The 12,205-nt window shown below is 37.2% G+C and overlaps 2 protein-coding genes across 2 annotated transcripts; both read right to left on the bottom strand.

Annotated features, from left to right (window-relative positions):
* Positions 1-193: 193 nt before the first annotated feature.
* Positions 194-3,948, bottom strand: LOC131773750 (uncharacterized). Its single transcript, XM_059089692.2, has 5 exons — positions 3,767-3,948; positions 2,644-2,694; positions 2,141-2,164; positions 1,627-1,754; positions 194-957 (listed from the first exon to the last, which is right to left on the bottom strand). The coding sequence occupies exons 1-5, from the start codon at positions 3,868-3,870 to the stop codon at positions 833-835; spliced, it is 432 nt and encodes a 143-aa protein (XP_058945675.2). The 5' UTR covers positions 3,871-3,948; the 3' UTR covers positions 194-832.
* Positions 3,949-7,721: 3,773 nt separating this feature from the next.
* On the bottom strand, positions 7,722-11,241 carry LOC131773759 (uncharacterized). Its single transcript, XM_059089702.2, has 5 exons — positions 11,076-11,241; positions 9,959-9,991; positions 9,427-9,450; positions 8,908-9,035; positions 7,722-8,092 (listed from the first exon to the last, which is right to left on the bottom strand). The coding sequence occupies exons 1-5, from the start codon at positions 11,177-11,179 to the stop codon at positions 7,977-7,979; spliced, it is 405 nt and encodes a 134-aa protein (XP_058945685.2). The 5' UTR covers positions 11,180-11,241; the 3' UTR covers positions 7,722-7,976.
* Positions 11,242-12,205: the final 964 nt, after the last annotated feature.

Below are 12,205 nucleotides of genomic sequence, written 5' to 3'. Positions count from 1 at the left end.
TCGAATCGTTAAGGTGTGACTACACTCCACTGACCAACAACTTGGAGTTTTCGTATTTCGGTGAAAGGAGGACCCTGGTTGGTTGCAGCCAATTAGTAAAGACGATGGGGGCGCCAATGCGTCAATATGACGTCATAAATCAATGCGTAATTTTATTTTGAGAAACTTTATTCAAATAATTCTTAAAGCTTGCTGGAAACACTCTCTTATATACTAAACTATGTCATAGCATTGCTGTTCTAACAACCTAGTACAGTGCTGTACAAGTTAAGGCTATTTCTTAGCTTTGTACTGAATATGAAAACAGCTTTGTTGGAAGCTGAGTAAGAAACTGAGGTAATTTTTTGATGATGCATGGAACAGTTTAGCACTTGATCGCCTGTAATAGGACAGTTTGCATCAATTAGACAACAAAAAATTGGACAAAAAATTGTCCAAAGCGACCGGTCATAATTAATCACCTGGGGGCGGTAGGGAGGGGGTTTTGGAGGATTTCGAGAGGATTACGTGATTTACAGCGGAATGTAGGGATATAGGTAGTCGATAATAGAGTATAGAGGGCGGACTATGGAAAATTGATTGCTAATGGGGGGGGGGGGGAGGGTCGGTTCTTAAGAATAAGAAGAGCCTTAGGGGGAATCAGGTATAGAGCTTGTAAACGCTGAGTTGATCTGACTGACCCGAAGTAAATCTGATCAAGAGTGCCAAATTCGAAGAGATGAAAACCCATATTATTTAAGTACAAAACATTAAGTGAAAACGCTATAGATAATGGAATATTGATTCAATATAAATTCATCTTCGTAGATAAACCATTGATGTGATCCATTTCTCAGTCATCTTCATCTGAGAGAGCTGAGTTGAGGCAAGCGCAAAGACAATACAGCACTAAACAGGCCAAACCGATAGTTCCAAAGATCAAATAACCCACAAGCAGCAACAGGACAATAAAGAGACCTGAAAAATGATGAAGCAAATTAGAGTTTTGAAACCTAATTAATTGACAATCTTTTCTAAGCCTAAAAACTCGTCTCCCCCAACGTGCGGCTTCGTAGCTCAGTTGGTAGAGCGCTCAGCTAGTATCTGAGAGGCCTGGGTTCGAGTCCCGTTGATGCCTGAATTCTTTTCAGGCTCTCTTTGGCAAGTGCTAACGTTCAACGGTATGAGGCGTTTCGGCAGTAACAAACGAGAACAATAACATTTTTTAAATAATAGTTTTAATGACAAAAAACTCAACATATTAATTTTCGGATGTAGCTATCCTATACGGACCTTACTCTATAAATATCTTATAACTTAATTATTAAATTTCTTTTTCTTATCCGTAAATTAGCTGTTCAAGAACGCTGAATCAATGCAATTCAGCTCTGAGAGTAAATAACTAAGGACATGAATGATTTAATGAATGAAAAAATGCATAAATGAATTTGAAAATGTATAAATAAATGCGTTGGGGGATTGATAAGTATTAGTAAATGAATAATGTCAATTTTGATCAAGGAATGATTTGACCGTTCTGAATGCCTGATAGGTTTTGCTTGCCTCTTCCTCCTTATAAAAAGCACCACATCTATAAGCTACAATAAGCCCTACCAAGTGAGGCCCTGAAAGCATTTGTTAATCTACCTTTCCCATGCAAGTCGTACCAGCTGTAGCCGCTTTCACACTTGAAACAAAAGTCTACACAGCTGTCTTTTGATGGTGGTGGAGAATTTACTACAACCGCCACTGGGGGAGGTAGTGGGGGAGGTGTCCTGGAAGAGGCCAAAATAAACAAAATGTTTTTCTTTTTAAATCTTCCATTAGTATAGATGTCATTTAAACTTCTGTCAGACTCATTGTGACACAGGATTGGTTAGTAAAAGATCCTCTCTTGGGGATTAAGATTGTTAAAAAAGGGGAAAGAACTGTCTCGGTTCTGAACAAAGAACTACTTCCCCAACGGGAAGTGGGGGAGATGTTCTGTAAATGGCCAAAATAAAATATCATGCATCAAAATAGATGTAGCATGAACTCTTGTCAAACTCCACGGGACACTTTGCAGATCCTCTCTTCTTCCCAGACTCTAATCTTATGTCATATATAACCCCGCTTAAAATTCTTTCCAAATGCCATGTAACTATAATGAAGCAGAATTTACCTGGCCTGAACAACGGGAGGAGCTCTGAAAAAGAAAAAAACACCAGTAATTCATAAAATGTTAAAGAAACACAAATGAAATGCTCCGGCAACTTTGATATTTGCAAGGTGTGTATTGCATTACTTTGACAATGCAATACTTTATTGATTTATGAAAGTAGTTATCTAGTTATTTTTTACATCAAGAGAGATAAATAGAAAAAAATGTGTCGAGATCATTAGAAAAGCATGTTTATAAAATAGGTTTTCACTCATTTTCATTTTTTCGATCAATATCATTTTTGTAATAATTGTTATTATTCTTAATATTATTATTATTATTCAATGATTTCTGTCATCAACCGAGGCTGCATTGCGTCCTGTGTTAATTGCTAAAGTTCTCCATTTACAATCTGTTTTGATATTCTTCATTTTCCACTCTTGTAGTTTGTTGAAGGATTATGTCGAAGTCTCCTCGAAGCTTAACGTGACGACTAAAGACTAACTTTTACTGAAGACTTTTACCTTCGGGGCAAATTGACTTCCCTTGCCTCTATCACTTCCCTGGCCAAGATGCTGAAAGAAATTTAGGAGTAAGAAAAATGAAACTAACATCTAGAGTAAAGAACACTTAAACTGCACATTTTAGATGAGGTGAACCTAACAGAGAGACGAAACATAGTTGCAATAGGACAGATATCACTGGTCATCGTACAAAAGCCTTGGAGTCTACCAAAAACTCAGAAGTTCCAAGACTGATCCAGTAAGGGCTTGATTTCTTATTTACGTTTTATCTTTCTACCTCGGAACCAAATTGGAATGTATAGTGGCGAGTTCACGGGAATTCCCATTAAGTACTGCAACAGAGAGGAAAAAAATGTTTCGTCCCTGACAAAAGTTTTCAAAAAGGTGAAAGTGATATTTATCTACAATTACATGAAACAGTTATTGAAGGTGAGCAACAAGTATTCAAATTTGGCTTGCTAAATTATTTCATTAAAGCAAAGATTTAAGATCTGTTTAAATAGATCATTTATTCTGACGAGGGGCTAAAGCTCGAAAAGTCTTTGTGAACAATGTACATTAACAACTGTTGAGCTTAGGATCGTTTGAATAGCAAAATATCAATGCTTCACAAACAAGGTCACAATGTTTGGCCTAACCATTGGAGTGTAAAGATCAAAACAAAAAATTTAAACAAAGAAAAGTTATCAAAGTTTTACATATTTCTTCGAGAAGAAATATGTAAAACACTCGCTTCAATTTCACAAACGAATTCTACCAACTTAAAGAAATTTAAGCAGATTCAAATGACAGGCTCAATGATTAGGTGAATTCTCGGTCACAATATGAGTAAGCTTACTAACAGGTTGAATAAAAAAGACAAGTGAAATTAGTCAGTATTCACCATTACTTCCGCCTAATTGGTTATCCACTTATGGAGTCAATTGAATTTGCGCACATCAAACCACTGAATTCAATTAAGGGCAAAAACTAACGGAAGAATCATCGTTTTCAAGAGTAAACAAAGTCTACTTCACAGGGATTGAACGGGAAACCAGATTTTATCGCCGTAAACTGATCCATCTTCACAACCGAACTCGTTACATCAAAGCTTAGGGAACATTTTCAGTGTCATCAAACTAACCCTTGTTCTGTTGCAACAACTGCTGTCGTCTTTTTCAATCGAACTCCATCGATAATGACGTGCTCTTCCTTAACAGCCACTACGGCCTGCGGGTTGTTATTCATTTCCACGTCGAATCGTCAAGGTGTAACTACACTCCACTGATAAATAACTTAAACTTTGCGTATTCAGTCGGGAAAGAAGGAGCCTATTTAGTTCCAACCAATTAGTAACAACAATGGTGACGTCACTGTGACGTCATGAGCTTTAAATCCACGGTCTTGAGCTCAAAGTAGTCATTTCTGAGTAATGACATGTTAGTGATCATTAACACATCGATTAATTTTGTATTAAATCAGATTGATTATTTTAGAGACTTAAAGTCGAAACTCAGTAGCTGACCCATGCACGCCCTTCTTTTGTATGCAATTACGTCCTAGTCAGTTTGAAACAGAATTGTCGAAATTTTCATAACTTACGGCCTTTTCCGCACTAACGACTAAGTTGTTTATTTCAGACACATTTTCTGTTCTCACCAACATTTTACAAGTGCAGATGGTTTGTGGTGACTTGAAAAATTTTGGCCAAAGCGGACAAATCTTCAAATGCACCGTCGACAAAATTTTCCCGGGTAAAAAATTTGGCAAATTCGACTAAATATACAAAACCGTGATAAACTTGTTAATCATTTGTCGTAAAGGCTACGACAAGCGTGTAATTGAACTGAAATCAGTTTACTAGAAAGGCAAAAATTGTCTTTTGCTGCAAAACTCGGGGATTCTAGAATTTTAAAACGACTTAGGATAAATTTTATTTTGAGAAACTTTATTCGAATAATTCTTAAAGCTTACTGGATGACACTCTCTCATATGCTAAACCATGTAACAGCTTTGCTGTTATAACAACCACGTATAGTGCTGTACGAGTTAAGTTCATTTCTTAGCCTTGTATTGAATACGTTAACAGCTTTGTTGGAAGCTGAGTAGGAAACTGAGATAACATTTTGATGAAGCACGGAACAGTTTAGCACTCGATCGCCAATACCAGAGAAAGAACTGGTTTCTAGTAAGACAGTTTGCATCAATAAGACAATACCGTCAAATCATTTGTCCAAAGCGACCCGTCGTAATTTTTATCCCCTGGGTAGGGGGGTGGGTTTTGAAGGATTTTGAGAGGATCAGATGGTTTTCAAGAGGGGGAATGTAGGGGATATAAGTAGTCGATAACAGAGTATAGAGGGCGGACCATGGAAAATTGATTGATAATGGGGGGGGGGGGGAGGGGTGGGGCGGGTCATTAGAATAACAAGAGCCTTAGGGGAAATCAGGTAGGGAGCTTGTGAACGCTACCTTGATCTGACTGACCCGAAGTAAATTTTCTCAGGAGTGCCAGATTCGAAGAAATGAAAACCTCATATTTTTTAAGTGCAAAACATTTAGTGAAAAGGCTATAGATAATGGAATATTGATTCAATTTAAATTCATATCCGTAGATAAACCACTGATGTGATCCATTTCTGAGAGGTTGAGGCAAGCGCAAAGACAATACAGCACTAAACAGGCCAAACCGATAATTCCAAAGATCAAGTAACCCACAAGCAACAACAGGACAATAAAGAGACCTGAAAAATGATGAAGCAAATTAGAGTTTTGAAACTTAATCAATTGAAAATCTTTTCTAAGCTTAAAATTCGTCTCCCCCAACGTGCGGCTTCGTAGCTCAGTTGGTAGAAGCACCCAGCTAGTATCTGAGAGGCCTGGGTTCGAATTCCGTTGATGCCTGAATTTTTCCAGTTACTCTTTGGCAAGTGCTTATATTACACCTCACCAAAGAGGATCATCTCTTCTTTTGAATCTTGACTTCGCTGCAGAAATCCAAACACTAGAGGTTCTACATTCTTCGAATGTGGGTTTGCAAAGGCGAGGTGAGGTAAGAGTTGCTAATTCAGGAACATCTTGAATGCTAAACACGAAAACGGATCTTTCTATTTTTTGTTCAACGGTATGAGGCGTTTCGGCTGTAACAAACGAGAACAATAACATTTTCTTACAATAGTTTTAAAGAGAAATAACTCAACATATTCATATTTGGATGTTGCTATCCTATATAGACCTTGCTCTATAAAATATGATGACTTAATTTTTAAATTTCTTTTTCTTATCCGTAAATAAACTGTCAAATCAAAGAACGTCAGGACGCTGATTCAATGCATTTTAGTTCCGAGAGTAGATAATTACGGACATGAACGAATGATTTAATGTATGAATATATATATATGTGTGAATTTGAAAATGTATAAATCGATAGATAAATACGTTGGCAGATTGATAAGTATAAGTAAATGAATAATGTCGATTTTGATCAAGGAATGATTAGACCAGACCGTTCTGAATGCCTGATAGGTTATGCTTGCCTCTTCTTTCTTGAAAGTTCCACATTTATAGGCTACAAAGGGCCCTGGCAAGTGAGGCTCTGAAATCATTTGAGTATCTACTTTTCCCTTGCAATTCGTACCAGCTGTAGCCGCTTTCACACTTGAAACAAAAGTCACAACAGCCGTCATTTGATGGTGGTGGAGAATCTATCACAACAACCTGTGGGACAGGTAGTGGGGGAAGTGTCCTAGAAGAAGTCTTCACCTGCACCAAACTCGTTAAATAAAACCTTTGAGAACATTTTCAATGCGATCTGAAAAATTTTGGCTAAAGCGGACAAATCTTCAAACGCACTGCTGACGAAATTTGTCCCGGGTTAAAATTTGGCAAAGTCGACAAAGGGCCTGTTTACATGGAGGTAGGTGAGGTAACCCGCCTAACCGTGGTCGCAAAATAAAACGCGTATACATACAATCTTACAAACCTGGGGTGCTGGGTTGAGGTCTCTAGAGGTTGTTGTTGCGCTTGCCCCAAGCTCACGTCTCGAGAAAGACGAAAGCTTAATTCTCGGAAACGTATGTATTTATTTATGAAAGCGTCACGCGTTGTGTTACGCGGTGTTAGGTTAGGAACCATTGACGTGATATGTTATGAGGAATAGTTTGAAATATGGTCAATTTACTGCGTTAAATATTCCGAAATGCGAACATTTTACACACCTTGTGTGTCCGTTGCGGTTTCTGGTGATTTCTGCTATAAGACGGCTGGGAAATGTACAAAGTTTTAAAACATATGTGTTTCGCTTTTGAGCTTTTTGCTACCCACCTTGGGACATTTAAATATTTGTCGTATAAGCTAGGGGCCTTAGTGGTCATATGACAATAAACTTATTAACTGAATTCCAAGGTTTAGTTTAAGGAGAAAGAGAAGAGCAAGAGATGGTGAACTCTCGGTTATGAGCAAGCTTACCAAGAGGTCGAGAGCAGAAATCATTGAAATGAGTCAGAACTCAGAGTCATTTCCGCTTAATTATGATCTGGTTATGAAGTCAACTCCCACTGAACCACTTAATTTACTTACAGACTAAAACGACTCTTCTTTAATTTGCAAAGGTTGAACAGTAGATTAGATCTCATCCCCGTAAACAGATCTACATTTGTACCTGCGCTGGAAAACTCATTGGAGTAAAGCTATGGGAAAATTTTCAGTATTATAAGTTTAAATAACCCAGGGATTGAACAAGAAACCGGATCTCATCGCCGTAAACTGATCCATCTGCATGACTGAACTCGTTAAATCAAAGCTTTGAGAACCTTTTTTTGTGTTATCAGCTGAACTAAGACTTGCTCTGTAGCAACGACTTGTGTCTTGTTTTCCAATGGAACTTCATCGATGAGCTCTTTCTTAATAGCCTCTTCGGCCTGCAGGTTGCTGTTCATTTCCAAGTCGAATCGTTAAGGTGTGACTACACTCCACTGACCAACAACTTTGAGTTTTTGTATTTCAGGAAAAGGAGGACCCTGGTTGGTTGCAGCCAATCAGTAACGACGATGGGGGCTTAATGCGTCAGTATGTCGTCATAAATCAATGCGTAATTTTATTTTGAGAAACTTTATTCAAATAATTCTTAAAGCTTGCTGGAAATACTCTCTTATATACTAAACTATGTAATAACATTGCTGTTCTAACAACCTAGTATAATGCTGTACGAGTTAAGTTCATTTGTTAGCTTTGTACTGAATATGAAAACAGCTTTGTTAGAAGCTGAGTAAGAAACTGAGGTAATTTTTTTGATGATGCATGGAACAGCTTAGCACTTGATCGCCTGTAGATAAACCAATGATGTGATCCATTTCTCAGTCACTTCCAAATGACTTGAGGCACTCGCCAACACAATACAACACAAAAAATGCTAAAGCGATAACCCCAAAGATCAAATAACCTAAAAGCAGCAACAGGACAATGCATAAACCTGAAAAATGATGAAGCAAATTAGAGTTTTGAAACCTAATCAATTAAAAATATTTTCTTAGCCTAAAAATTCGTCTCCACCAACGTGTGACTTCGCAGCTCAGTTGGTAGAGCGCTCAGCTAGTATCTGAGAGGCCTCGAATCCCGTTGATGCCTGAATTTTGAGGCTCTCTTTGGCAAGTGCTTATATTACACCTCACACTGCAGAAATCCAAACACTAGAGGTTCTACATTCTGCGATTGTTAGTTTGCAAAGAGGAGGTGACTTAAGAGATGCTAATTTCGGGAACATCTTGAATACCAAACATGAAAACGGATCTTTCCATTTTTTCGTTCAACGGTATGAGGCGTTTCGGCTGTAACAAACGAGAACAATAACATTTTCTAACAATAGTTTTAGTCAGAAAAAACTCAACATATTAATTTTCGGATGTTGCTATCCTGTACAGACCTTGCTCTATAAGTATCTTATAATCTAATTGTTAAGTTTTTTTTTTCTTATTCGTAAATTAGGCGTTTAAGAACGCTGCATCAATGCAATTCAACTCTGAAAGTAAATAACAAAGGACATGAATGAATGATAAAATGAATGAATAAATACATTTTTTTTAAAAAATGAATTTGAAAATGTATAAATCGATAGATAAATACGTTGGCGGATTGATAAGTATAAGTACATGAATAATGTCGATTTTGATCAAGGAATGATTTGATCAGACCGTTCTGAATGCTTAATAGGTCTTACTCGCCTCTTCTTCTTTTATAAGCTACAAAAAGCCGTGGCAAGTGAGGTTCTGAAAGCATTTGAATACCTACCTTTCCCTTGCAAATCGTACCAGCTGTGGCCGCTTTCACACTTGAAACAAAAGTCTACACAGCCGTGTTTGGATGGTGGTGGAGAATCTACTACCACCACCACTGGGGGAGGTTGTATGGGAGGTGTCCTGAAAGAAGCCAAAATAAAAAAAATTGTTTTTCTTTTTAAATCTTCCATTAGTATAGATGTTATTTAAACTCCTGTCAGAATCCTTGTGACACAGGATTGGTTAGTTAAAGATCCTGTCTTGGGGATTAAGATTGTTAAAAAAGGAAAAAGAAACTGCCTCGGTTCTGAACGAAGAACTACTTCCCCACCGGAAGGTAGTGCGGGAGATGTTCTGAAAAAGGCAAAAATAAAACATCATGCATCAAAATGGATGTGGCATGAACTCTTGTCAAACTCCTCGTGACACTTTGCAGATCCTCTCTTCTGCCCAGACTCTAATCATATGTCGTATATAACCCTGCTTAAAATTCTTCCAAAATGCCATGTAACAATAATTAAGCAGAATTTACCTGGCCTGAACAACGGGAGGAGCTCTGAAAAAGAAAAAAACACCAGTAATTCATAAAATTTTAAAGAAACACATATGAAATGCTCCGGCAACTTTGATATTTACCAGGTGTGTATTGCATTACTTTGACAATGCAATACTTTATTGATTTATGAAAGTAGTTATCTAGTTATTTTTTTACATCAAGAGAGATAAATAGAAAACAAATGTTTCGAGGTCATTAGAAAAGCATGTTTTTAGAATAGGTTTTCGCTCATTTTCATTTTTTCGATCTATATCTTTTTTGTAATGATTGTTATTATTCTTAATATTATTATTATGCAATGATTACTGTCATCAACCAAGGCTGCCTCGCGTCCTGTGTTAATTGCTAAAGTTATCCATTTACAATCTGTTTTGATATTCTTCATTTTCCGCTCTCGTTGTTTGTTGAAGGATTATGTCGTAGTCTCCTTGAAGCTTAACGTGATGACAAGGGCTCGATGACGAAACTCTCTTAAGGCTAAAGGCTAACATTTACTGGAGACTTTTACCTTCTTGCCTCTATCACTTCCCTGGCAAAGATGCTGAAAGAAATTTAAGTGTTAGCAAAATGAAACTAACATCTTGAGTAAAGAACACTTTGACTGCACATATTAGATTGGGTGAATCTAAGAAAGAGACGAAACATAGTCGCAATAGGACAGATATCATTGGTCATCGTACAAAAGCCTTGGAGTCTACCGAGGAAACTCAGAAGTTCTAAGACTGTTCCAGTGAGGGCTTGATTTCTTATTTACGTTTTATCTTTCTACCAAGGAACCAAATCGGTATGTATAGTGGCGAATTCACGGGAATTCCCATAGAGTTTCGTCCCTAACAAAAGCTTTCTAAAAGGAGAAATTGATATTTTTATCTACAATTACATGAAACAGGTATTCAAATTTGGCTTGCTAAATTATTTAATTAGAGCAAAGATTTAAGATCTGTTTAAACAGATCATTCGCTCTGACGAAGGGCTAACGCTCGAAACGTCTTTGTGGCCAATGTACATCAACAACTCAGTTAATAAAACCAGATTGTCTTGTTGTGCTTAGGATAGTATTAATGGGAAAATATCTATGCTTCAGAAGCAAGGTCGAAATGTTTGGTTAAATAATTGGAGTGTAAAGACCAAAACAAAAAACTGAAACAAAGAAAAGTTATCAAAGTTTTACATATTTCTTCGAGAAGAAATATGTAAAACACTCGCTTCAATTTTACAAACGAATTCTACCAACTTAAAGAACTTTAAGCAGATTTTAATGACAGGCGCAGAAGATTAGGTGAATTCTCGGCTACAGTATGAGTAAGCTTACTAAGAGGTTAGATGAAGAGACAAGTGAAATTAGTCAGAACTCAGCATAACTTCCGCCTAATTAGTCATCCTTAATGGAGTCAATAAAATTTGCGTGCATCAAAACCACTGGATTCAATTAAGGGCAAAACATAGGGAAGAATCATCGTTTTAAAGAGTAAACAAAGTCTACTTTCGAATAAAGGGGGTAAGCAACTACTTTCGGGATTGAACAGGAATTCAGATATCATCGCCGTGAACTGATCCGTCTGCATAACCGAACTCGTTAAATCAAAGCTTTTAGAACATTTTCAGTGTTATCAGCACAAACTAACCCTTGTTCTATTGCAACGACTTCCATCTTCTTTTTCAATCGAACTCCATCGATAATGATGTGCTCTTCCTTAACAGCCACTACGGCCTGCGGGTTGTTATTCATTTCCAAGTCGAATCGTTAAGATGTGACTACACTCCACTGATAAACAACTTGAACTTTGCGTATTTCTGGGAAAGAAGGAGCCTGTTTAGTTGTAACCAATCAGTAGCGACAATGGTGGCGTCACTGTGACGTCACTAGCTTTAAATCTACGGTCTAAAAATAATAATTTCTGAGTATTAACATATTGGTGATCATTGATATTAGAGCAACAAGTGTAAATAATTCTCTTGATTTCTTAGTGTTAGACTTGCAGCCTCACAGTCATATCGATTAATTTTGTATTAAATACAGATTGATTATTTGAGAGACTTGTCAATCATTTATCGTAAAAGCTACGTCAAGCGTGTAATTGAACTGAAATCAGTTTGCTAGAAAGACAAAATGATTTTTGGTGCAAAACTCGGGATTCTAGAATTTTAAAGCGACTGAGGATAAATTTTACTTTGAGAAACTTTATTCGAATAATTCTTAAAGCTTACTGGGTAACGTTCTCTTATATGCTAAACTAGGTAAAAGCATTGCTGTTATAACAACCATGTATAGTGCAGTACGAGTTAAGTTCGTGTAATTGAAGTGAGATCAGTTTACTAGAAAGGCAAAAATTATCTTTTGGTGCAAAACACGGGGATTCTAAAATTTTTAAAACGACTTGTTAACGTTACACCAACTTTCGCACAAGTTGAACGTAGTAAAGCACGTAAATGGAAGAAGTCCTCAGAAAACTACCAAAAGGCGGTTATGGAGGAGGAATTGAGATCCAAACTCACTCAGCTTGAGCATCTTAGAGAAGAAGTCCAAAACGCCTTCAAGGATGTCAGGGAGGAATGCTCCTTTCTTCGCTTTGTCACTACTGTGCGGACGCTAAGTATTCTTCGCAATAAGCAGTACATTCAAATAATGAAATGTCATGTCAACAAGCTCTCATGCTTGATCTTAAAGAAGTTTGACGTCAACGAGCACATAAATAACATGTCTTCATACCGCCTTTCGTTCTTTGAAGAACTTATCCTTTGTAGAGGATTTAAG

Source organism: Pocillopora verrucosa, chromosome 2 (assembly GCF_036669915.1).
Source record: "Pocillopora verrucosa isolate sample1 chromosome 2, ASM3666991v2, whole genome shotgun sequence".
NCBI lineage: Eukaryota > Metazoa > Cnidaria > Anthozoa > Scleractinia > Pocilloporidae > Pocillopora > Pocillopora verrucosa.
The sequence above is the reverse complement of the archived record's forward strand: the minus strand, read 5'-3'. Positions and strand labels throughout refer to the sequence as shown.

What these genes read in the sequence shown, in the direction of transcription:
- LOC131773750 (XM_059089692.2), bottom strand. Translation starts at nt 3,870, where the DNA reads ATGAATAACAACCCGCAGGCCGTAGTGGCTGTTAAGGAAGAGCACGTC. An exon ending in GTTGTTGCAACAGAACAAGG is followed by an intron (nt 2,695 to 3,766) that starts GTTAGTTTGATG and finishes AATTTCTTTCAG; the next exon opens with CATCTTGGCCAGGGAAGTGA. An exon ending in GAAGTCAATTTGCCCCGAAG is followed by an intron (nt 2,165 to 2,643) that starts GTAAAAGTCTTC and finishes TTTCTTTTTCAG; the next exon opens with AGCTCCTCCCGTTGTTCAGG.
- LOC131773759 (XM_059089702.2), bottom strand. Translation starts at nt 11,179, where the DNA reads ATGAATAACAACCCGCAGGCCGTAGTGGCTGTTAAGGAAGAGCACATC. An exon ending in GTCGTTGCAATAGAACAAGG is followed by an intron (nt 9,992 to 11,075) that starts GTTAGTTTGTGC and finishes AATTTCTTTCAG; the next exon opens with CATCTTTGCCAGGGAAGTGA. An exon ending in GTACGATTTGCAAGGGAAAG is followed by an intron (nt 8,093 to 8,907) that starts GTAGGTATTCAA and finishes ATCATTTTTCAG; the next exon opens with GTTTATGCATTGTCCTGTTG.